The 27,280-nt window shown below is 40.1% G+C and overlaps 1 protein-coding gene across 7 annotated transcripts in view; it reads left to right on the top strand.

Annotated features, from left to right (window-relative positions):
- MYO3B (myosin IIIB) overlaps positions 1-27,280 on the top strand; it is a 395,071-nt gene that overhangs the window by 266,298 nt on the left and 101,493 nt on the right. For all 7 annotated transcript variants that reach the window (XM_089519779.1, XM_089519780.1, XM_089519778.1 and 4 more), the window contains 3 exons: positions 2,986-3,097; positions 8,223-8,385; positions 10,249-10,329. In XM_089519779.1, the coding sequence (XP_089375905.1) occupies positions 2,986-3,097; positions 8,223-8,385; positions 10,249-10,329 (356 nt within the window). The remainder of the gene's footprint in view (positions 1-2,985; positions 3,098-8,222; positions 8,386-10,248; positions 10,330-27,280) is intronic.

Below are 27,280 nucleotides of genomic sequence, written 5' to 3'. Positions count from 1 at the left end.
GCCGGTCTAAAGATGCAGAACTTCCTTTTGCCTATGATTGCATTCTCTCCTCCTTTTGTAATGAAGATGGATATGGGAGTCATTTTTATTATAAACTAATTGCAGCCTTGACACATGCTGACAGAGGTTGAGTCTCAACCATCTTTCAGTGTCAGCATGCGCTACAGAGACTGCTAACAATTAACCACTGGATACAGATGGAAGAAATCTGGAGGTGGGGGCAGGAGGGTTCAGCCGCAAGCAAGTTCTCCCCACTTGAGAAAATATCATAAATTCATGACAAAATAGCTTGAAAAGGCTTGGGGGCATTGCTTTATTAACTCTGAAGAAGAAGCTATTTCAAAAACCATCAACAGATAAGTGTGTTGAGAAACGGACATTATTTATTGTGTTTTAAAAGAGGGATGGGGAGGTTTTACCCCTGCTCCCAAATATTTTGGACCAGTTCCCAGGACTTTTATCACACCAGGCCTGAAAAGTGGAATTAAACCAGGATAGTTCTACCTTATTGCATTATTATTATGTGGCTGTACATTACTACATGAAGCAGTGTTTGTCCAGAAGCTGGTCTGTTCCTGCAGTGCTGCTTTTCATTGATGGGCAAAACTCATCAGTGCCCCCCCCCCCCCCCCCCAGTCATGCTGCTTTTTCACTACTGAGTGAGTGTGACAAGTTCCTCCCAATATTCAGGCAACTATGTGGTGCAAGTGTTCATAATTCTTCTCTGTAACAGAAATTTCAGGAAACTTAAATTTCTAGGATTGGCAGAGCAATAGGATTGGCAAGAGGACCTAGTAATTGAAAATCCATAAGTTTATTTCCAATTGTCGACAAAGGAAAACAATGAACTCAGTGGAATTCAAGTTCCAAAAGCTGAGACCCCGAACAAGACAAAATGGCTCTTTTTATATTATTCAAGACAAAGAAGCTTCTTCAATACACCTGGTTGGCTAATTACAATTTAAACATACAGAATTCTTACAATCAGAACAGAAATACATGCATACATTAAAACTGCATCATCACTCCTTACCCTCTCCTGTAGGAATTCAGTAGCTTTCCTCCTAACCTTGCTTCTGAATGTCCTTATCTCAGTAGTTTATGTTATGTCTTTTTACTGGTGCCAGCTTCCATCCAGGTCAAGACGCACTCATTATTCCTTTGCTCTAGTTTTTCTAAACTCCAAGCCTTTATTTCAAAAACCATCTCTCTGGCTGACAAAGGTGACTCCATCTTTCTATAGCTTTTTTTATTTCAACAAGGAATATTTCCACCACACTCCTCTCCTTCCTCCCCCTTGCTATTCTCAAGCAGGCTGTTCTCCTTTTCTTCAAGGAGCTCAGATGAATTTACAAGTGTATAGATTATTTATTACAAATTAAAAGTTTAAAAGTTTAAAGGTTATTTAAAAGTATATGGGCTACCCCACTGTATCTTCCTGACACTGACTTTGGCCCGGTACAGATGGGCATGTTGTGGTGATATTAGGGCTTGATAGGGCTGGGCGTCCAGATGCACCTAGCCATAGTGAACCAGCGTCATAGGACTGTGTTGCAGCCCTTATGACAGTACAAAAAAGGAGCTGCCTAGAGTGGCTCCTTTTTGAGTGCGCATCTGTGCTGCCACATGTGGATGCTGATGCACAGCTGTACAGCTATGAAGGGTGGCATTTTACCGCCCATGTGTACCGGGCCTTTATGGGGTGGACTGAACCTGGGTGCTTCATGTTTGAGCATAGGTTTGAGCTTGCCTGGCAAAAGTCAGAGTCTACATCTAGAACAACTTTCTGGTTCCCTTCGAGCTATTTTGGGGCATGTTTACACTGAAAGTATTCAACTTACCTTTGGGGTGCCCTGATCCACAGCGAATGCAGGTTTGTCTACACAAACTAAGGCAAGTTTGGGAGAACTGTTAACACAATTCTTTCAAATGTGCAATGGTCTGATAAATCTCATATGTGCAGGGGGTTTTTCCCCCTCTCCCCTCCTATGCATGTAAATGTATGTGTTTCTGAACTCCTCCCACCACCACCAATGTAGCTCTCACCAATGTTGCTATGGAGCACAGACCATACATGTATGCATATATCTAAATTTCCTGCTCAAACCCAGGACAAATTCCCACATTTTCCCTCTGGATTAAAGCCCTGAGGCAATGAAAAGTCCAAAAATTGACCTTAATCATCCTGTATGTTGTTTGGACAGCTCATTTCAAAACTAGGTGAGACTGTTTTATTAGCCTGTTTGCCCCTGCCCACCAGCTACTACCCTCATCCTTCAGACTGAATACGTAATGAAGTAGCATCTGAAATTCATGAATGGGAGATCTCAATGGCGGGGTACAGACCGCCGCTTTGCGGCGGTCTGCCGCCGCCGCCAGTAGGTCCGCGGGGGAGCCGGAGCCTTCAGACAGCCCGACTCCCGCGCGGACCGAAAAAGAAGCTCCAAAATGGAGCTTCTTTTACCGTCGCGTTTGCGACGTAGCGAGGCGCCAGGGGCGCGCTCGCTACATCACAAGCGGCGCGACGCGTACGGACGCTCAGCGTCCGATACGCAAAGATGGCGGCGCCCATGTGGAAGGGGCGCCGCCATCTTGTACGTATAGGATACGTACTAGGGTTAGGGGGGTGCGGAAGCACCGCCCCTTCCTAACCCTAGTACGTATTCTATACGTACTAAATGGCGGTATGTATCCCGCCAATGCTTCCAACCAAGCTGGTCATTTATAAAGGCTTCCACATGCTTCTTAAACCTTGCTTGAGGCAAGCCTTGTGTGTGGCAGCAAATGCATCCAACCACACTTGGCATGCACAGGAAGAGAATGTGTAAGACAATTTAGATAGTGCCTTTTCTCCAGCTTCTTGACCACAAAGTTATAGCCTAGAAAACCTGCAGGACTTTCTAAAACTGCATCCTAATTCTGTACAATAACAGACAGATTAGTTTATCCTAACCTGCACTTTTCCTGTCTCTTCTGTTTCTAAAGGTATTATTACATTGCTTTCAAGGCTCATGAGACACCTCTTCCTAGCAAAGAAAGCTGCATTGCTATTCTACAAAAAGCCAAGTTAGACAAGTGGGCTCTTGGTAAAACAAAGGTAAGATGAATTCTGTTCCACATCTCTCAGAGCATGAACAGGTACCATCAATATGCCAACCCTGTAATATGCAATATCTAACTGTAAAGAAGGTGAAATGTGCGTGTATTGGAGAGGGCAGATAATCTGTAGAAAACCATTCTGGGTTGGAAAGCTGACTAATTCTTCTCAGAAAACAGATTCCCACAATTTGAGAAGCTATTCCCTTGCCAGCCACCAGCATTGCCTTTGAGAAGATGTAGACATAGCCCTTTGCACAAAAACTTTTATGTTGTGGTCTCTCAGATCATTTGGGGCCATACCAGACTTGAGGAATTCCACTTCCTGTTCCTTTTATTATAGATTTTTGAGAGGCAAGGCATTTTCTGGGGCAGCTGCCTTTGAAACAAGGGGCATTCCAGCAAGAGACTGGTAATGTGGAATGAGGATCAGTATTTAAAACAGAGAGCCAGTTAGTATTCTCAGAGGGAACTTCATGTCAAAGTTAAGGGCTAATTTGAAGAGTGATCTTGAAATGTTGCCCAGCTCTGATGGTATTATACAATCTCAAATGCTATGCAAGAAAATAATATTTTAATGAGTTCCAGCATGGGGGCTGGGAGGGAGACAAGCACTCAAGTACCTCAGGAAGAGGTTCCCTAGCCTGGCCTTCTCCCTAACCTACTACTTTTCTATGTGCAGGGAGGAATTGATAAGAAAAGAGGAGAATATTTTTCAACAAATGATTATCTTTCATGGACAAGTATCTAGTAAAACACAGCACTGCAGGACTGAGCTTTCTATAAGGCGTAATGAGGTGGATGCCTCAGGCAGCAGACTCTGACTGTCATGAAAAGGCAGCATATAGTTAGTTATTAAGCTTATTTATGTTATATTTTTATAGCCAGGAAGTGAGAGATCATCTTTGACTGGCCTAAGTTGTAAGGTGCCTTTCCTTGGTGCGTATGTGTATGTGTGGAGTGAGTGGGCACAATTTGTTACAGGCAGCAAAATGCCTTAGACCAGCTCTGGTACAAACTGTACCATGTACCCATCAGAACATCTGCATGATATCTATGATATAGTACAAACATGCAAGGGAAAGAATAATGTAGCACAACAATTAGTGCAGAGAAATATATGTCAATAATAAAAAGGAAGAAAAAGAGACCTCTTCCACAAGATCCAAGATTCAAAAAGAAACTTAAACCAAGGGTGGGAATGCTCCACGATCAGAAAAGGAACACAATACACAACCATGTTGAAATTTTTAAAAATTTGAAAAGTAGAATGACACATGCAAAGAAAAACCTATGAAAATGAACCCCAAATTTTGTGAAGTAAAAGCTGCACTCAAAGCAATTGGAAAGAATACATCATCAGGAACAGATATTATACCAATAGAACTACTACAACCCACAGAAAGGAGTCAAGCTTAGTTTTAACTAAAATCTGTCAATAAATGTGGAAAACAAAGCACTGGCCCATAGACTGGAAGTGACTCATACACATCCCCATCCACAGACAAGGAGATATAAAATATTTCAGTAATTACAGAACCATGCACTATTTCTCATGCAAGTAAAGTCATGCTCAAAGTTTTGCTGATAAGAATGCTGCCATATATTGAGTGAGACATTCTTGAGGTATAAGCTGAATTCAGGAAAGGAAGATGCACTAGGGATCATATTGTAAACATATATTGGAGTGCACTAGGGAATTCCAAAAGAAAATCTGCATGTGCCTTATTGACTACAGAAAACCCTTCAATTGCATAGATAATGGAAAGTTATGACTTGTGTTTAGAGACATGGGAGTGCCACAACATCTGATTGTCCTTATGTGTAACCTATACTGAAGACAAGTGGCAGCCATCAGAACAGAATACAGAGAAACAGAATGGTTCCCAATCAGCAAAGGTATCAGGCAAGGCTACATACCATCACCCTATTTATTCAGTCTAAATGCAAAAAATATTCTATGCAGAATGGGCATGGACTCAGAGGCAAAAGGAGTGAAGATAGGAGGAAGGAACATTAACAAGCTAAGATATGTGGATGACACAATGCTACTCGCAGAAACAAAGTAAGACCTGGAGCAATTACTGAAAAAGGTCAAGGAAGAAAGTACCAAGGCTGGGTTAATGCTGAACATCCAAAATAAAAAAAATACCACAGCAGTTCTACAAGAATTAATCCTAGACAATGAGAAAACTGAAACAGTCAAAGAGTCCCCATAACTTGGTTCAAATATAGACCAGAATGGACTGCAGTCAAGAAGAAGACTAGGATTGGCAAGGGCCACTGTGAAAGAACTAGACAAGATCATAAAATGCAAAGATATATAAAGAACACTAACATGAGGATCATCCAAACCATTGTATTTCCCATCACCATGTACAGGATCAAGAGCTGGAGAGTTAAAAAAAAACATTAGGAAGAAAATCAACTTATTTGAGATATACTGCTGGAGAAGAGTATTGAGAATTCCATGGATGGCCAAGAAGAGAAACAAATGGGTTCTAGAACAGATCGAGCTTAAACTCTCCCTGGAAGCTGAGGTGACTAAATTGAGGCTTTTGTCAAGAAGAAAAATGAATCATTACAAAAGATGATGTTAGGAAAAGTGGAAAGCAGCAGAAAGAGAGGAAGACTGCATGCTAGGTGGATAGATTCAATCAGAGGGGACATGGGCCTGAGACTGCAGGCCCTGAGCAGAAAGGCTGAGGACAGGTGGTCTTGGAGATATCTTATCCACAGGTTCATCATGAGTTGAGGATGGCTTGAGGGCAGCTAACAACAAATGCCAGACAATAGATTTGAGGGGGGTGGGGAGGTGGACACCATGCATGCTTGGTTGCTCCCTAACTGTGAAAATGATGTCTCCTCATGAAAACAAGAGGCTCCAATTTGATTTGTCTGAAGGTCCATCCAGTCCAACATCCTGTTTCCTACCATGTTGAATCAGAGGCCTCAAGGAAGCAGGGCATGGGGACAAAAAGCTTTCCCATACTGTTTCTTCCCCCTGCCGCCTGGCCAGAAACCACAACAGAGTTTAGAAAGGTTGCTTTTTTGGACTATAGTTGTTAGACTCTTCCAGCCAGAATTGTAGTCCAGACAAGTATTTTTTCTGAGCTCTGATTGAAAAGAATACTCCTAAACAAGGAGCTCCATGTGACTATAATGATCAATACCCACTGAGCCCATGGTGAATTTGTCTAATCCCCTTCTAAAATCATTTAAGCTGTGCCTGTGGCTTCTCTCACTGGGGTTTTAAATAGCTTCCAAAGAATCTTCTGACTCTGCTTTTGTCTTCCTTTTAAGCAATCCTCTTATCTTTGAGTTGCTTCCTATTTTGAAGGTTAATGTCCAAGACCTTCTGGTTATATCTGTTAATTATATACACAGCACAACAGTCATTCTCCCTAATTTGACATTCACCAGAGTGTTACCATCATGTAGAGGTATAGCATGCCACTGAGATGGCTGGACCATCCTACTGTGGTTTTAATGCTGACTAGGACTAGGACTAGTAATTTTGTTGCAAAGAGCTATTTTATTGTGGTAGAATATTCAGTAGTGCAATTTTCCTATCTGCCATCTAGTTTACATAGTGGGTTATATTTTGTTGCTATGTGCCACAAATCTGATTTATGGCAAGATTTATTCAGAGAAGGCTTCCTACTGCCTTTCTCTGAGGCGGAGAGATTGTGACTTGCTCAAGGTCACCCAGTTTGTTTCCAGGGTTGAGCAGGAATTTGAAGCCTGGTCTTACAGAGTTCTAGTCTAACACTCAAGCATGTAGTCACCAAGCTAGCCCCTTGTTTGTTTGTCCATTGTGATAAATGACCAGTTTGTAGAGAGGAATTGCCATCCCATAGAACCAATCTGGCCTGTAGAAATGCCTCAACCCAGGCCTACCCTGAAAGAAATCCCTGTTATCTCCAATCACATATTGAAGATAGTACTGATTCTCCTTCTGGCTTTGCTCCTTTTTCTGTTCCCCACATGGGGTAGTGGAAGGAGGAACAAAGCCAGCTATTCTTAGCTAGATACTAAGGAACTATTTTGCTGCTACCACAGGATTTTCAGGAGATACCCTCACAGCTGGCTAGTACAAAGGCCTCAGAGGATTTAGGGGCCACTTAGGAGAGACAGTTGGATGCAATTATTCTTTCAATTATATCATTGGGTGGGGAAGTGATGGACTCTAGGCTGAGAAAGAGAAGGATTTTCTATGTTGGCAAGTGTGGGATCTGTTTGTCAAACCTAATTATGAATGGATCTTGTGAGCAATGATTTCAGGACCAGTTCACCAATAGCCTCCGGGATTTCCTTGGGTGGTGGGACACTGGTTAGTGTTCTGCTCCTTCCCCTGTCCTCATCAGATCCTTGCTTGTCTGGAGATCAGCCCCTTCTGCTCTTGCACAGCTCTTCAGAGCTGGCATTTGGCAGCGTGGGGACTAAGGCTGACAGCTACTTCTGCCTCCTCCTTCAGGGGTGCTGTCATCACATTCACCATCTTTTCTGTTGGCACCATCTCTTCCTTTGCATGCAGGCAGGTGCATTGTAGGGGCACAGTGTCTCAGTGGGCAGGTGGAGTCATACATTGCAATGATGTGTCCTTCACCTTTTAATGATGTCTGTGCATGGGTGCTATCACTATGATGGCTTTCTTGGGGAATTTGGGGGAAGATATGAGCTGCCACCTCATCCTTCATCTCCTTCTCAGATTGCAGGGCAGGCACAAGCTATTGCCTTCACTTTTTGTACTGGGGTGGAGAGGTCACACTCACTGAAGTGTGGTGATGGAGAAGGTTGGTGTTTTGCTTCTTGCTTTAGTGAGAGAGTTTGGGCTAGCTGTAAAAGCTTGGGATATGGCAGTCACTGACTATGTTGGCTGTGGAATTTTAAGGGTAATAGTCCCAAAAGGAGCTCATTCAGGCTCTACCAGGGAATAGTGCAGTCCTCATGACTAAAAATAATACTACTATATTAAACATTCATGTGCAAAGCAACATACTGCCATTCTTTGAAATTTAGCCCAAATGTTCAACCTACATTGCCCTTTTTGCCATCCGCCTTTCTGGAATTATTTTCTTGCACCAACTTCTGCTATAATCTTTAATGCCAATGTTTCATTTCAGGTTTTTCTGAAGTATTACCATGTTGAACAGCTGAACTTGTTTCTGCGTGAAGTTATAGGCCGGGTGGTCATAATGCAAGCTTATACCAAAGGGTGGCTTGGAGCTCGGCGGTACAAGAAACTCAAAGAGAAAAGAAGAAACAGTGCCATTGCCATTCAAACAGGTAAGGAATTCTGAGTTCCCCTCCAGCTTTTGAAACTGCAAACAAATTGCCTATCCATTCTCTTAATAGCTGGATATAGAATCCAAAATAACATGTGGCAAGCTCTTTCTGTTGGGATAACTAGTACCAGTGTTACATGGAATAATTTCTAATGTATCAGTTTTGTAATTGCTAGTGTCTTTGCCTGCACATTTTTATAGGTTTTGCCTGTAAATAAACAGAGTTGTAAAATGTCTCCATGAGGCTATGAAGCAATGTAAAAATTGACTTTTTAAAGAATTAAAAAATATGCACATCTGCATCCCAAATGGTTTCGGTATCTGTTAGGCTCATAACTAGAACTTCATATTCTCTTTTGAAGGCAAAATAGTGTTGGTTAAGTCTAATTGGCCCCAAAATTACATAAATAGTATTATGGTATCAACCTAGGCCTATATATTAAGTTTGGTTTAATTAACATTCTAGAGCAGGGAAAAAACAGAAATCCAAAGTGTACCCAACCTAGTTGATAGATGAGGCTTAAAATGTTCATTGAGAGCTTCTGTATGGTTCCATTATATAACATACTATGTCTGCTGATTCTGTGATCAAGCATGTGGATCTGTAGAGCATGAGAGAGAGCACAACTTTAACTTATAGCCTAGAATGGTATGCAAGATATTCTGTCTGCGTGAAAGAGACACCAGGGAGGAGTCTGGGGAATCTTTTATTTCCTGATTGATACTTGTGGAGATGCTATTAGAAAAGTATATCACTCTTTTCCTGGTTAATATTAATAAGTGGTACAATCTGAGTAGGGTTGGTCCTTCCACAAGCCAGAATGAGGTGATCATCTGAGGTGGGAGATGCTGGTGGGCAGAAGTTGAAGCCTCTTACTTGCCAACAATTGCTGTCCTACATGGAATGTGAACTATCTTGTCTTTCATTTCAGACAGCAACATTCCCCAAATGTAGGACAAAAACAGCACATGAGGAGCTTCTTCTGATCTGGGAGGCATCTCTCTCTTCCTTAACTGCCACTCCCTCCAGAGATGACTCTCCCTTTGCACTGTAGGGGTTGAAAGCAATGAGCAAGGCCTTGCATCTCTTCCTAACTAATGAGAGGGAGGGCTGGGTTGCAGAGCATCTGCTAGCCAATCCTATCTTAGCCTGCCTCAGCATTGCACATTTGTCCTCTTCTTGCTTCATCTGAAGATGGAAATAATGTTTTGGAGGCAAAAGCATTCCTGCTTAAACAGGAACAGAGCAGCCCACTACAACTCAGAGTGCTCCTGCATACTTTTCATCACATGAACACCACATTTGAGCTAAAGTGTAGTGCAGACAGATGTGGGTCAAGTTCAGGGCTCAGTGCATAGACTGGAAGTATATTAGAGAACATATGAAATAGTACTGACATGGGAGTTGCCCTGCCCCTTGTTGCCTCAGAATAGAGTTGACCTGTTTCTGATATTGAAACGATGTGTTTTGTGTGGTTTGGTGGCACTACACCTTTGTCCCTAAGCTGTCTATCTTTTAATGATGCAATGTGGGTAGGGTGTTCAGAATTATTTGTATATATGCAAACCGCTAAATCCATGCAAACGAGCAACAACCATGGTTTCTTTTCCCCATGAGGGAGGTGGCAAACCTAATCCAAAGAGCACACAATGTGAAAGAAGATAGAAGAAACTGTTTGAAGTTTAGGAATCGTGTTCCCCAAATTTTGGCCCTGGCTTGTGTTTGATAGACGCTGAACTGGAGAGATAGTACTTGGGTGGGATGTGTAACAGTGGTGTGGCTCAAACTGTGGTACACATTTCTGACTCTGTAGCCTTTCCTTTAACTGAATATAATTCACAACACATGGCTTTGTATTTTTAGCCTGGAGAGGATATGATGCACGCAGGAAGTTCAAGGATATAAAGAACAGAAGAACCGATGCTGCTATTCATATTCAAGCAGGTAATTAAAACAATATTTTCACAGCTGACACCTATTTTACTGAGGGTAACTTCCCATGTCAGTGTTTGCGTCTGACAGACATAATGTGCAGCCAAAACAAAAAGCTCTTAAATATGGGTCTTTCTGATCACTGATTTCACTTTGCCTTATTTTTGGGTCCATTCTGACATCTGGTGAAAGAACTCTGTCTGATCACAGTCCAAATAACCCAGCTATTGTCTTTTTACTGTGATTGAATCAATTTCTATACTGCTTCCTATGTCTGTTGGTATCCTAAAGACTTGTTGCTCTTGAAGATGCCCCCAAAGGCTAGGTTTTTTCCACCAAAGCTTGTTCTTGTTATGTAGCTTCAAGTTGACTTATGGTGACCCCATCCTAGAGTTTTCTTGGCAAGATTTGTTCAGCGGAAGTTTGCCATTGCTGCCTTCTGAGTCTGAAAGGCTGTACAGACCGGCATTATATGCCAGCCTCGGGGCAAAGTGTGTGTGTGGGGGGTGTAGCATCCAGATGATGCATGCCCCAATGCTGCTGTCATGCCATACGCCCAACTACATGGAGAGAGGCATCACGGCACTCCTTTGGCACTGCGTCCACAGCAGCAAAGGCACCTTCTCGCCAGTGCAAAGACAAGCAGCATTCTATTGTTTCTTTTAGGGTTGAGGAAAGGCTGGATCGAGGCCACAGCATGTAGTTGCTGCTGCCCCAATCTGGTGCTGAAAGGAGTGGCAGCAGGCCGCTCCAGAGGGGCGATCTGTTTAGTCCCCTAAGAGAGACTGGTTTGCTCATCACCCAATGGGTATCCAGGGCTTGGAGGGATTCAAATTCTGGTTTCCTGGAGATCTAAGCCAACATCCACACCATTACACTGATCTGACTCTCACTGATCTCTTTGGAAAACCCTATCTAATATTGATGGCTATTGCCAGTTAAGGAGGGGTGTGTGTGTGTGTGTGTGTGTGTGTGTGTCTGTGTCTGTGTCTGTGTCTGTGTCTGTGTCTGTGTGGTTTGTGACTTTAGGATCAGATTGACCTCCTAAAATCATCAGAGGCTGTACCCTCTTTATTCCCCAAGCTCCTCAAGGGTCTTCTACTTCTCTCACTAATAAAAGTGGGGGCAGGAACACTATTGTCCTCTAAAGACAGTACTTTTATTTTAGAACAAGCAGTTCTAAAATAACACTTCTAAGGGGCTTCTGGAAGTATTAATTTGCTTCTAAAGAAAACCCTGTGAAATTAATGGGTCACCATACATCAACAGATGACTTAAAGGCACATACACATACAAAGAAGGCATACAGGATGTGTGTACCTTGTTGTAAAAAGGGAAAGGCTAAATGAGAACACACTTTTGTGTGTGAGAGAGAGTGAGAGAGTGAGTAACTGTAGAGGTGGCAGGGGCCCAGGGTGGGGTACTCCAGAAGGCAGTGGACCATCCTGTGGACCGTGTTATCTATTTCACTTCAGCCCTGTTCAATCCAGTTATTCTAAATCACGATTAAACACTTTTTAAAAGTCTTAATAGCATTAAATGGTAAAAGATTTTAGGTTACTGACAGAGGACCTATTTTGCATTTAAAAAGTCCTAGGATGAGTCCCAGGGATGATCTGTTAAATGATCTCAATAGAATAGTCTCAGTTTCATTTCTTGAGGGGGAGGCACATGATTTGCATATAGAAGGTCCCAGATTCAGATTGTGGTGTCTCCAGTTAAAAAGCCCAGGTAGCAAGACATTTGACTGTGGAGAAGAGCTGAAAAATCATGAAGAAACTGTAGCTGATCTAACTGGAGACTAACTATTGTCTAGCTGGTATAAGACAGTTTCCAATGTTCCTAATCTGAGATTCCCTCCCCCACAGTCTTCATTCAGTGTTGGCATGGACACAGGGAAGTTTATTTATTTAAATATTTATTTAGCACCTCCTAGGCTACCAATCCCTCCAAGGGGATGCTTAAGAGAGGAAAATAATTTTCTTTTTTTAAAAAATTGAAGCAATCTTTTAAAAATCAGCTTCAAAATGCACACATAAAATTAAAAGAGTACCAAAGGCTACCCCTGGTTGTAAGATCCAAAGCCAAAGGAACAAAAATGCAGTCTTGGGAACACTGGAAGCACAAATGAGATGGACCCTTCCCTTGGGATGAATTCCACAACTAAAGTGCTGCTACAGAGAAAGACCAGTTGTGTGAGTGCTTGCTTTCAAGTTGCCTGTTAACGTATAGCATCGCCATGAATTTCATAGGTTTTCTTAGGCAAAGAATCATCAGAGGTGGTTTTTCCAGTGTACTTTCAACAAAGCCTCTTTGTAGGAGGACAGGGAATGAACAGTCTCCATTGAGTATCTCAGTTTCTGGGCCTGTCCATATAGGAGAAGGTAGTTTTTCAGATATCCTAACTGCAAGCCTTTTAAAGCTTTGTAAATCATAACCGACATTGAACTGCACTCTGAAGCAAACTGAAAGTCTGAAGAGTTGACATAAGACTGTAAATATATGGAAACTAAAGCAGACACCAGGTAACAATCTAGTCACTGCATTTTCCACTAGCTCCAGTTTCTGAAACACTCAGGGACTGAGTACATATTGGTTTGAGCCTGAATCTGAGAAATGTATGTCTGAGTAAGTGTTAAACCAAACAGATATCATAAAGCTCAACTGTCTTTTATTTTGAGGTAAGATCTGCTTTGAGCAGGGTTGATGCAGAACAGCAAAGCATTGGGAGGGGCATGTTGAACTCTTTACTTCTCCTCTAGTCTAAGCTATACAGAGAGGGGGAGGGGGGAGTTTATCAGACAAGGGAAATTGGAAGTATAATCCAATGACAATCCGAATGCAATCATGGGGTTTAACGTTATTGCGTGATAGACTAACACACGCAATTTCGGGCAATGGGAAGTCAGTCTGAACACAATCATGGGGTTTAACGTTATTGTGTGATAGACTACCACACGCAATTTTGGGCAATGGGAAGTCAGTTCGCACGCAATTCGAATTCACGTAAATTCGCTGAACTAGTGAATTCACGTGAATGCATTCTGGCTCCACTTTCTTTTCATTTGAAATTAAGAGAAAATCCTCCCGTGTGATAAACTCCAGAGCAGCATTTAAGCATGTCTTTTTGCTTGCAAACACACTGAAGGGGAAGATGTGCAATTTGAAGGAGGGAAATGGATAAGCACTTTCTTTTCCCTTGTCACTTTTCCATACTAAACCATTCCCACGAAAAGCAGTGTAGAGAAAGAAAAAAATCCTGTAGGGATTTTGTTGTGTGCATTTTACAAATAGTTATTCAATCAGCCCAGTCTTTATGTAAGTGTTGAACTGTACTTTTGTTGTCATAATAAAAACCAACAACATCAGCAGTGGTATACAAGAAAGCAGTTCCCACTTCCACCTTGCTCTGCGAGAGTTCAACAGAATAGTAACATTTTCCAAACTTTTGGTAGAACACACTTCATGGCAATACCCTCAAACATCAATGTTTAGAATAAATAAGAACTAGAAAAACTATTCATAGGGGAAGCTTGACCCACTCATTTCATTGGGAATAGGGAGCAGGCATAATTGTGCAAAGTGTGACTTCAGTTTGGAAGGAAACAAACCCACAGAAGCAGCAGCTCATGAGAAGAGTAACTAGTGATCTGCCTCCGGGGGCAAGCCTTTGGGTACTGTGTCTCTGTAGTACAGGTGTGAATAGTTGCCAAGGGTTGCAAGACTGACTGGCCCACAATGGGACATCACAGGGAATTGGTTATTATAGGCTAGCCATAGTATTTTGCCAATTTCAGGCACTCTAATTAGGTATTGAAAACCAAATATGTTATTATGGAAGTGATTATGTACTGTATTGTTGGTGGTGGATCTGTAAGATTAAGAGAATTAATTCTGTTTAGAGAAACCATATACCACAGCTGTCTGAACATAGTGCCTATTAATTATAAATATTAATTAATATTTATAAAAACAGAGGCCCAGTGTGCTGTAGAAAAAAAGAACCCATGTAAATGTAATCCATAATCAAGAGGAGATTTAGTCACGTGTGATGACAAATAGACAGATCTAGCAGAGGTAGTACTTTTAATTGTGACTATGTGATGAGAAGCAATAAACACATTCTCATAGTGGCTGATGATCAGATTAGGAGGTACCAGTGGCAGCTATAAAACTGACCTCAGGTCAGACAAAGGCAAATAGACCAATGACAATTTCCAGCAGTTTCTTCATACAGCTGCTCCCCTTGCTGTTTTCTAGGCTGAGAAATATATTCTGAAATGCTGCTTGGTGGAGAGCACCCCATCCCCCCAGACAGTTACATATTTGTCTTATATTATACAAGAGATAAGCCTACATTATGTAATGATATATGCTATACTCCTATGCTGCTATATGCAATGGAGAATGTGCCTAGACAGTGTAGGGTTTGTGTGATATGACAGTCCTTCTCTTGGAGTGTGCAGATGTATACACTGATTTGTTTTGTGCCAATAAATACCAAGAAAGCCACCTGCTTATTCTCCCATAATAAAATACCTTGAAATTCCAAATCTTAAGAGATTCATATGAGAACTGTTGATGTTAATCTGCCTACTGGACAATACTGCCAGAGTGACCAAAATGGTAAACAAGAAGGATCTCTAGCTAGATGTAGGTTGGCAGACAAAAAGCAAAGAACCTCCAATATCTCAACAAAGACATATGAATGGGGGACCACGTCTGTTTCATGGTTTCCTCATGGAACCAGAATGTTGCTTGCCCCCATTTTTTTCTTCTTAGAAAAATTAAACTCAAAATGCTTCTGCATGCTTCTTAGACATCTGGTTTCCTTCCTGGTTTAATAAAGGCCTCTCTTGGTTCTAATGCCCTTCTGAGGTGAGCCCTAGAGTGTGCATTGAGGCATCTGTAATTGAAAAAAAAAATCCAAACAAACAAACAAACAAGTGGAGCTGCTGGGGGACTCTTGCCCAGTCTTTAGTGGGAGTAGGGACATGTAGCCCTCGGTATCAGGAGAGATTGGATGTTCCTGTTGGAGTATAGCATCATTAATTATTGTGCCTATAGAGTTAAGAGAAAAGTGGGGGCTACTTTCCTCATAGCTACATTGATTGTCACTATGGTCATTTGGTTGGTGTGACTGTGAAGAGGTCATTTCCTATGTCCTCTCACTCTACTAAAGTTAAGAGTTTTACAACTCTTTGTTCTTTCCCCTTTCTACCATCATCCAAGATGGATGCAGCTACAAGGCTGTTCCTCTGGGGATGTTTTTCTTTTTTATCTGCATGCCTGACGATCAGCTCTAGGGAACCCTGTATTAAGTATACCTTTCTCTACTGACTACTTATTTTTATAGAACCTGTGATGCATTCTTGTTTCCTATGTATCCTATTTATTTAACAAAAGCTCAGATTAATAATAATAATAATAATAATAATAATAAATTTTATTTATGTTTCCTTGCCTTTCCCAGTGCATTGAAGTGGGGTTACAGACTAAATATACTGTTGGGGCATATGCTGCTGCCACTGCACTTAATATATGAATATCAAATTTTATCCACTACCATATTTCTATATAATATCCAACAGTTCCTAATGCAGAAGAAATGAAGAAGTGTCCACACATACCTTTAGGCACAGTCAAGTGTTTTTCTGAGGCAGTAGGAGCCAAGTGATACCAGGGGGCAGAGGTATGTCTTCCAAGTGGTCTGTCCCACACTCTCTTGGCTAGCCTCAGGTATGGTGCAGGAGGCTGTTCTGTTTTCAGCTGTGGTGGTTGGTGGTCCTCATGTTAGTAGGGCAGTGAGTTTGCTCTGGGTTTTGTCTGAACAGTAAAGGGAATAGCCAAGGTGCTGAACCTATTTTAGGGATTGGGTCTGGTACCTTGGATTTTTGGTTTAAAGTTCCTACTAAAAACCAAGGCAGGTTCACCAAACACTAAAATGGAAGCCACCAGCCCCTACTGGTTGCCAGTGCAAAAGTAAGACTCAGCTGCTTGTCTGTTCAGTTTCTGTAGATGGAAGAAGATAATAATCTTTTTCTTTTACAAAATGTCTTGGGACAGACCTGATAAAATCAAGTTCAAGAATTTTTAAAAAATTATGGGCCAATTCACACACTGCTGGGTGCATGTGATTCTCTGACTTCCTATTTTGATTTACTGTGAGAGGGAAGTGACTCTTCTATACTAACCTAAAGGAATTGCAAAGACTGGCACATTTATCACTTCCTAGCTATCTGCATTGAAAAACATACTATGCTGCTCCTAAAGCTGATTTTACAGTTTGGATAATTACCTGTCAGACATTCCCTCAGAATGTGCTTTGTTTCTTTGTTTGGACAACAACTGCTCCTGTTAGTCCTCCTCTTCCTGCTCAGCACTGGATGTGTGTCTGTGTCTGTGCCTTTAAGTTGTCTGTTAACTTATGGTGACCCCATGAATTTCATAGGATTTTCTTAGGCAAGGAATACTCAGAAGTGGTTTTGCCAGTTCCTTCCTCTGAAATATAACAGAAGAACATACTGAATCAATCTCTGTGAGTTTTTCCTGCCCCCCTTCCAGTTCTACTAGGCATTGGTGGATTCCCCAGAATGCAACACAAACACAAGCTCAGAGATTACATGATATATAGTGAAGGGGAGGCACTTCTCTCCATCCCACCGTCTTCACAAGAATGGTTGGAATGCAGGAGAAAGCCTTCTTTGTAGCAGTTCCAACTCTTTGGAATTTCCCTAGGAAAGTTAGGATGGCACCTTCTTTGTTTTCCTTTCCACTGAAGATTAAGATCTTTCTTTTGATTTTAACAAAACAAAATAAGGCCTTTTATGGTGCTGTACTGTTTTAAAGTAAGATTTTAAACTGGGACCTTAGTATCTGCAGGGGGTCCGATCTGGACCCCTCCCCCCTGGGCAAATACTAAAATCCACGGATGCTCAAGTCCCATTGTCTCCAATGGTGGCAGACACATGCAGCCACACCACCATTAGGGACAACGGGACTTCAAATGAAGTCCCATTGTCCCTAATGACAGAGGGAGGGATGACGTCAGCCACACTGCAGTTAGGGACAATGGGACTTGAGCATCCATGGATTTTGGTATGGGGGGGGGGGGTCTGAAACGGATCTCCTGTGGATACAGAGGGCTGACTGTATTCTTTGTGTGACAAATCACTAGGTGGACTTGATTTTCCAACAGTCAATCCTGGTTCAGGATGGCTGGAGGGAATGATCGCTGTGGGAGGAGTGGCTATGCAGGGGAGGAGACAGTGAGGGCTGAAACAGTCAGCCCAGTTAAGCTGTCTTCATGCCAGCTTGAGGGCATGGTGTTTAGACTGCCACGCACCCAAGCTGGACAAAAACCACGCCAGCTATTACATACCAGGTGGCTTCTATTGAGCTTGGGGATGTGGCGTTTAGACACCACTCACCCTGGAGCTGGCAAAAAGCCAGCTCTAGAGGCAAAGGGGCAGCTTTTTTCCACCCTAAATAGGAGTGGATTTTCCCACACCTATTTGGGTCAGAAGCTGGCTATTTGCTGTGACCCCAATCCAACCTAAAAAGGGCAGCTCCAAGCCACCCTTTTTTGGCCATCTCTTTCGGCCCTAAGTTAGTCAGCAGTCAATGAATGAGAGTTTTCAGAGAGAGAGAGAGAGAGAGAGATGAAGGGGTTGTTCTCACTAGGTGAAACCCCGCGTTCTGAATCGAATCCAAGGAGTGGCGTTCCTATTAGGATCCGATTTAAACCTAGAACGGTTCTAGAGCAACCCGCAATCGTCTCCACTACAAATCGAATTGTAGAGCGGAATAAAATTTTGATTCGAGTTTTCCTCATTTAACACGTGTTAAAAAAACACTAGGGTCTGACCTACGTTTTTCCATTGATTCGATTTAGGAACCGGAGCATTTAAATAGGAACGACAGCCTTTGAAAGCGTTAGATGAATGGGAGGAGCGGAGTGCGATGGGGCTGTCCTTGGGGGAGTTGCCCTTTCTGTCCCCATCTGTCTGGCTGTCGCCATTTTTGCTTCCCTCACCCCTTTGTCCGCTGTGGTCTTTCAATAAGAGATAAGGATTATTTTTATTTTTTATTTTAATGGTTTACAGGCGCTTAATCTCTTCAGCGCTTTAAACACCTGAAGTCCCGGCTGCTCAAGGCTTCCCCCGGTGGATTGCAACCTCCCCTCTGTGTGGGGAGAGCCCATTTCTAACGGAGGAGAGGCAGGGAAGGGATGGCTCCTCGCGAGGAGACATTCCCTGCCCGCTTGGGCACTGATCTCACCCAGACAGGGAAGGGAAGGCTCCTCGCGAGGAGGCATCTGATCTCACCCAGGCAGGGAAGGGAAAGCTCCTCGCGAGGAGGCATCTGATCTCGCCCAGGCAAGGAAGGGCTCTGATCAATGGGGGGGGGGGGAATAGAGCCTTTCTCCCTCCATTTCTCAAATGGAATCTGCCTTCTCCTCCAACCCTGGAAAGAGAATCTTTGGGAAGAGTGCTCCCTCCCTGCTTTTCCAGCAGCCTCCTTCATTGATCTCTGTGCTCTCTGAAGGGATTCTCCCTGGCTGTCTTGGGAGACAGGATGCTGCCCTCCAAAACCTATCCCATAGTTCCTCTGGAAAGAGCTTCGCTTTTTGCCAGAAGCCTCCTTCATTGATCTCTGTGCTCTCTGAAGGGATTCTCCCTGGCTGTCAATGAAATGGAAACGATGCCAAAAGATAAATCGCTTCCAAATATTCCGGATTAACGTTACGTCATTCTGACGTACTATTGATTGACAGCTCCAAATAAGGTATGGAGGAGAAGAATCGCTTTATTTAAACACCGATTTCATGCCAAGTAGGAACGCTTGCAGGTAAAAACTTCGATTTAAACAAACAGATGGGAACGATGAACAAAGCGATTCGGATAGCGGGATAAGAACAGTGTTATTTTGAATCGATTTTATTAAAAACGTTGTATTTTAAATCGTTTCAAATCTTAAGTGGGAACAACCCGGAAGAGAGATGAGCTTTAGCTGATGTTTCAGTGTAGAGTCCTTTCGCGGAATTCAGAATTCTGTTAAAGGAATAAAGAGTTAATAAGCAGAAGAGATTAGTGTAGAAGCAGAAAAGAACAGTTTAAGTTTTAGAAGAGTTCAGGAAAAGGAACTGAATAAAGAAGTACTTGCAACTGATAATGTATTGTCACTATTGTAACATACCATCTACTAAACTATACTTGTTGTTGTTGTTGAAGGACACTGGGGACCCTAATCCTTAAACACATTTGGGGAAGGTGTGTTAAGGGTGGATGTTGGGCCAGTGTCATTCACAAGGAGTCTTCGAATGTTTCTGAGGTAAAAGGTGGCCAAAAAGCATTGACAGGAAGGGCCTTGTGACACTCTGCCTTTTTTTGTAAACCACATTAAATAAATAAATAAATAAATAAATAAATAAATAAATAAATAAATAAATAAATAAAGGGATGGATGGATGGATGGCCCAAAGCAATAGCTGCTTTGGAGCAAACTGATGGTTCAGAGAAAGTGGCTTGTTATGCAAACAATATCAAAGTTTGTTGGGAGCCAACATGGTTTAGTGGTTTGAGCATTGGATTACTACTCTGGAGACCAGAACTCAAATCCTCACTCAGCTACAGAAACTCTCTGGGTGACCTTGGGCAAGTCAAACTCTCTCAACCTCAGAGGAAGGCAAAGGCAAACTGTCTCTGAACAAATCTTGCCAAGAAAGTCTTGTGATAGGTCTGCCTTGGAGTGACCGTAAATCAGAAACAACCTGAAGGCACACTGAGAACAAATAAAGTTTGAGATAAGTTGTTTTAGACAGGTTGATTATAAAATCAACATGCCACACTGAAGATACCTAACCTTGTCTGATTTGAAAGGCTAAACAAAATCAAGCTTGTTTAGTCCTTGGATGGAAGATGATTGTCTGGGAATATCAGGGGTCTCCAGATTGGACTAGAAAGAATCCTTCCTGAAACCCTGGAGAGCCATTGCTGCCAGTCAGAGTTGGCAGTATTAGGCTTGGTGGACCAGTGGCCTGACTCAGTATAAGGCAGCTCTCTGTGTTCCTTGAATCTCTCCACTAGCATGGCTCCTGACCATGCTGGAAAGGACTGTGGAAACTATAATCCAAAAATGTAACTCTCCCCAGAGCTGATGAAGTGGCTTGTTAAAAGTAATTTTTTCTACGACTCATTGAAGTGCTTAAAGAGTAACTTCTTGTTGTTCCTTGTTGCTACATAAAAGAGAGCTACATATGCTTGAATTTATACATTTTAGATTGCACTCAGCTGTTATGCTAAAACTGAGTAGAACTATAGAATCAATGGGAGTTTGGTACATCAATATTTGTGTGAGTATCTTTCATTGGTTCCTAACAACTGGATTGAGCCCTATTTGTTCTATTTGCATGTGTATCTTCTTGTTTTTCCTCCTTGTAAGCCATCTAGAGTCCCATTCATGGGAGAAAAACAGGTTATAAATCAATCAATCAATCAATCAATCAATCAATCAACCAACCAACCAATAACATGTGAAATGATCTTGTTCTGGTGTGTGTAGCCACATTGTATTTTATTCCCAGCAGGTCCAGTGCATAATGCTTACTGTACATACTTCCTTCAGTGTCATTCCATGTCAAATAAAGGGTAGCCCAAGCTAAGAAACACCAAGTTATTTCAAGAGTGGAATTAAATATGTACTTACATTTCTCCCATTGAAATCAAGTTGACTGAAAGTTGCTCAGCTTTGTTTGGGTCATGCCCACATTAATCTCTACAATCATATTTCTGTGTTTGCAAAGTACAGTATAAGCAGTGTTTGGAATCACTGAAATGGCAATTTCCCTACCAGGTGTATTGGACTAACATTGTTTGGTGTTGTAGAAACCACTACAGCCAAATGCTTACTCTGGGCAGCATGTCATTTGTAAGAAATGCAATCACCATCACATTCAAAGTCTGAAGAATTTTATTTTTATAAAGTACATCTGTTGGATTTGTTTACCAAGGAATTCCTCTAATTAAAATATATGTCTCTTTTAAAAGCAAACAAACGAAGGGAGGGAGGGAGGTGGTCTTGAAATTTAGGAGGCGCTTGGCTTACATGATTCCACAGCACAGCTCATATTGAAATTTGTTTTCCTTTCATCTCCTTCCCAGTAAAAGCAGCAGTGCGGCTTATCCCTTTAGCTTCCTCAGAACTTCCTTTCAGAATTCCCGATCTATTACAGCACATTCACATACCAGAAACAAGATGCCTTTTCATGCTGTCAACCTTTTTCATCTGAAATGTAAATTAATTCTTGCCTTGACAGAGATCAAAGTGGGGGTATTAACCTTATTGGACCCTTCCCTCATCCGAATCTGTTCCAAAGACTGGGAGGGGGGTGGCGTATGGGGAGGGCCCAGTCTTCAGTGTTATCTGTGGCCCTCCTCCAGCCTCTCCCCCTGACTACAAGCCACAATTTCAAAGGCTGTGGTTTCTTTTGCAAATGACTTTATCATTGCTTCAAAGTCTGTTGTGTCTATGTATGTATGCGTGCATGTGCAGGGAGAGGGAAGTACCCACCCTGATTTGCCCAAATTAATCCTAGCAGGATAAGCCTGCCCATTTCAGTTGTTGGGTGGAGGGGGACTTCGCTCAGATTCAAGGATATTCTTTCAGTGGTTTTGACAATAAGAGGTCTTGGCTTGATAGAAAGTAGGTATGTAGGGCTTCTTGGTAAGGAGGAGAATGGCAAGGTGCCAGGAGATGCCCCTTCCCCATTTGTTTCAGGTTGTTCATTTCCCTAGCAAGGCCCTCTTTTGAGGTAGATTACATTTGCATTTTGAAAATAAACAGATGCCTTTCAAATACATGACTGGTTGGGTTGGGCATCCTCTGCGGGACTCCACAGTACAGCAGCCTTTGAAAGATAAAATGTGTGTGTGTGTGGGGGGGGGGAATTAAGAGTGTTTCTTTTTAAAAATTATAGTTCCTGAGAGTCTTGTTAATTGCCTTGAGGGCTCCATTGTAGTGTAGAAAGATGAGTTATAAATATTGCAATAAATAGGAAAATGTTAAAAACCCCAGTGTGTGAGAAAATACATTCCCTAAGAGTAAAGTACGGAGGTGAAGTATCTCTACAGAGGTGAGGGTGGGAAGCTGATAACTAGAATTTGAAATCTGGTTGGGCTTATTTAAACTGCTGTGAAAATAGAGTTGGAAGTGGGGCTTATGTCTACTCCTCTTTGCTTTAAAGAGGTGATCCAGGTTGAGAAGATCCTTTATGGAGAATTGGCTTCTCTTCTTTTCTTTTTTTAAAATAAATTTTATTAGTTTAAAAAACAGTCTTACAACAAAAATACATCGACATTACAATGACATTAACAAACCAACACATAACATATATAAACTATAAATAAACTAACACATTAAAAAAAGATACTTCCTGAACTTTCATATAGGCTCCATTTTTTTTACATTGGAGTTAATTCCTTTAAATATTATTAAACTGAAGCTTTCTTGTCTCTTTATCTACCAATTTTGTTTTATTTATTTACTCTGCTATATATTACCGAATCTAAAAGAAAACTCATCCACCACATTAGTGTGTGTGTGTGTGTGTGTGTGTGTGTGTGTGTGTGTGTATATATATTCCTATCCATATTCTGTTCTTTATTGTATACTTAAATTAATTTCCCTTATAGTTTGAAGAAATTTCATCAATGGTTCCCAGTCCTTTTTACATTTCTCCCCAGTTTTTTCCTGTAATTAAATTTGTGAGTTTATCTATTTCCATGTAATCCAAAAATCTTCATTAACCATTCTTCACAATTAGCTTGTTTGTTACTTTTCCATTTTGACGCATAAATTATACAAACTGCTGTAATCATATAAAATAAAATTCAAAGATATAGCAGTGTTAGTCTGTAGAATCAGTACATAGAGAGATCTTGTACCACCTTTGGGACTTAAAAGGTGCTACAAGATCTCTCTACATATAAAATAAAAGTTTGCAAAATTTATTCTCTAATTTTTCATAATTATCTCCAATAGATACCATTTTGGGTCAGTTTTTTCTTTGCAATTTAATATTTTTTTAATCTTATGAATTTGACTCCATTTTCCACAATACAATAGATACTATATCATACATCATAAACACTTTTCCTTAAAGAAATTATAATAAAGCCCCACAACCCTTCTTTTCATTTCATGTTTAAATTTAAATCTTTATCGTTTCTTTAACACACTTCCTTTCCCATTAGTAACTGGAATTTTTTTTTTTTTTTCCTCTAATACCTGTTTCAACTTTTTGTGCTTCATGTGACTCTTATATTCCATTTAGAATTTTTTATATTATAGTTTCCTCCCACACTATAATACGCTTATTATTGCATACTAATCTATAGATTTAGAGAGAGATCTACTTCTATAATCAGAAATCTTAATATTCTCCCTCCTTTGTATCAACCTAATTCTTAAATGAAAATAAAACAAACGGAGTTTCTCCTTACAACAGTATTCTTAATACTTGTACTTGTTATCCAGATCCCTCCTTAAATTTGATCCGTCCATTTTACAAGCTCTAAACAATTTCTTACTGTCTTGTTAATTCGTATTGTATTGAGGTCTTATAAAATCACATTGTTACATCAGTGTCAATTTAACAATACCAAAATATTTACACATTAAATCAATATATCTCTATTAGAAAACATGTTTGCTATTTTTCCCCATTTCGTCTCCATATATATCATGGTTTTTTCCCATTCTTTCTTCCATTTAGTATTATCCTCATTTTTCAGTTTGGATGATAACAGATCAGTTTCCATCATTTCATATATTTTTACACGCCAATCATCTATATATATTTCTTTATCACTTTTCCAAAATCTAGCGTAAATTAATCTGGCGGCAGTCAACATGTAAAAAATGATTTTTCCATATTTTGCTTCTACATCATCATTCAACATACACAATAACCAAATTTCAGGTTTCAACTCTAACTTAATCCCCAAAATGTTATAAACTTCTTCTTTCATTTGTTTCCAGAACAATTTAGCTTTGTCACACGTCCACCATAAGTGGAAGTAAGTTCCTATCTCTCTGTGGCATTTCCAACAGTTCCTTTTACCCGTTTTGTAGATTTTGGCTATTTTTTCTGGGGATAAGTGCCACCTATATAAGATCTTGTAGTAATTTTCTTTAATATATTGTGATTGTGAGTATCTTAATCTTTTGTTCCATGCTCTCTCCCATTGGTCCAATTGAATTGTTTTACCACAGTTCTGTGCCCATTTAATCATAGCTTCTTTTACTACCTCATCCTCAGTGTGCCATTCTAGTAGCTTATTATATATTTTAGATAGTGTTTTCTGTTCAGATTTACATATGATCTCCTCCATTTCCGTGTTAGAACTCGAGAACCCATGTTCCTTTTTATCTATATGGTAACGCTGATATAATTGTCTGTATAGGAACCATCCTATGTTCCAGTTTTTTTCCTTCAACTTCTCATACGTCTTAATATTACCCTTTTCATCTATTAAGTCTCTATATTTTATCCAAATATTTTCTCTTTTAGGGTCCACATTATAAAGGGCCTCGTGTGGTGAAAGCCACATTGGAACTTTGGGAGAGATTCTATTTTTATATTTATTCCAAATGCGGATAATTGAAGCTCGGATGTAATGATTGTTAAAATTTCTATTTACATTTAATTTGTTGTAAAACAAATATCCATGCCATCCGAACCTCATATCCGTACTTTCTAATTTTAATAATTTTTCATCCTGTAAATTCAGCCAGGCTTTTAACCACATTAGTACACTAGCCTCGTAATATAAGCTCAATTTAGGAAAAGCGAAACCACCCCTTTCCTTGGCATCATGAAGTATTTTGAGTTTGATTCTCGGTTTTTTCCCTGCCCAAACAAAATCTGCCAGTTGTTTCTGCCATTCTTTGAAAATCTTTTCATATTTAATTATTGGTATGCCCTGAAACAGAAATAACATCTTTGGTAAAGTTGACATTTTAACTGCGGCAATTCTGCCCAGTAAAGAAAGTTTCAGTTCTTGCCACTTTTTTAAATCTTTCCTGATTTCTAACCATTTTGTTTGGTAGTTGTTCTTAAATAGATTTGAGTTTTTATTTGTCAGAGTGATCCCCAAGTATCTAACCTTATCTTTTATAGTAAAACCTGAGATCTTCATCAAGTTTTCCTGTTCTTCTTTGTTCATATTCTTTGTTATCATGGCCGATTTCTCTATATTTATTTTTAGGCCTGAAAACTTTTCAAATTCTTTTAATTGTTTCAGCAGCTTTTGTATACTGGCTATTGGGTCCTGTAGGGTAATTACGATGTCATCTGCGTATGCTCTTATCTTCAAGAAATCTCCTTTAAATTTTACCCCTTTTATGTCATTATCATATCTCAAATTAATCAATAACATTTCTAGAACCAAAATGAATAACAATGGTGACAACGGACAGCCTTGTCTGGTACCACGGTAGAGAGGGATAGATTTTGTTCTTTGTTGGTTAATTATAACCCTAGCCGATTGTTTAGAATAAATTGCTCTTACCCAATTTGTGAATCTGTTACCCGCTTTGATAGACTCTAATGTTTTAATTATCGTGGACCATTCAAGGCTGTCAAATGCCTTCTCCAGATCGAGGAAGATCAGTGCCAATTTTCTTTCATTGTTACAATCAAAATGCTCAATGACATCCAAAATGATTCGTAGGTTAATAAAATAATAATAATAAAAAAAAAAAAAAAAAAAAAAAGAATTTGACTCCATTTTTTGGGGGGGGGGGGCTAATTCACAATTGCCCCACCTGTGAAAGGACGAATCGGGTCCTTTGGCACATTTCCAACATTTGTTATTAAGATTTTAATATATCTTTGTTCCACTGTTTAAACAGAATTTCATTTACAATTATTGGAATTGTTTGGGGAAAAAAATAATTTCCAGTAAGATGTTCATTTTGGCCAAAGAAATTTTACCTAACCAAGAAAGATTGACCTTGTTCTTGATCTCTTGCCATATCTTGATCTCTTGCCAAATCTTGACATAATTGGTTTTTAAAAGGTCAACATTCTTTGTTGTTATCATTATTCCTAGATATCTAATTTTTTCTTTAAATTGATAATTTGAGCTCTGTACTCATTCATCTTTTCCCATTTTACTTAGAATCATAGTTAACATAGATGTTTTTCCTTGTTAACTAAGAAAAAAGATACCTGGCCAAACTGTACTAGTAACTTATTTGTTTGTTGTATATTATCAATTGGATGAGCTAACGTAAGGACCAAGTCATCGGCGTATGCTCTTAACTTAAATTCATTTTCTTTAATTTTAGCACCTTTAATGTTAGTTTCCTTTCCAATGGTATTATTTAATATTTCTAAGGTTGTAATAAACAGAAGTGGCGACAAAGGGCACCTTGTTTGGTGCCTTTTTGTATTTTGATGCTCTTTGTTTTTTCTCTGTTAACCAATATTTTAGCATTTTGTTCATGATACATCTGATTTTTCTTTTAAAATTTGATTTTTCAATTTTTCAGTTTTCTTGCCTATAGTCATTTTCTTAAATACCTCTTTTATAAAGGTCTAATTGACACTATCAAAGGCTTTTTCAAAGTCTAGGAATATCTTAGCAAGTTGTTTATCAGTTCTTTTTTCGTGATATTCAATTACATTTCAAAAATGATGAATATTGTCTTTTAATTTCCTGCAAGGTAAAAAGTTGCTCTGATCCATATTTATCCAGTCTTTGAGAATCGTTTTTAATCTTGATGCCAATATGGAAGCAAAAATTTTATAGTTGGCATTTAATAATGCAATTGGCCTGTAATTTTTAGAATCTAGGCTATCTGTATCTTGTTTCTGAATTAATGTTAAAGGAATTTCTCTTTTTATTATATTATTCATTGTGACATGCAAAGGTGTTATCAACTCTTCTATAAATAT

This window comes from Sceloporus occidentalis, unplaced genomic scaffold (assembly GCF_023333645.1).
Source record: "Sceloporus occidentalis isolate IW3139 unplaced genomic scaffold, rSceOcc1.0.p SCAF_4, whole genome shotgun sequence".
Lineage (NCBI taxonomy): Eukaryota > Metazoa > Chordata > Lepidosauria > Squamata > Phrynosomatidae > Sceloporus > Sceloporus occidentalis.
The sequence above is the reverse complement of the archived record's forward strand: the minus strand, read 5'-3'. Positions and strand labels throughout refer to the sequence as shown.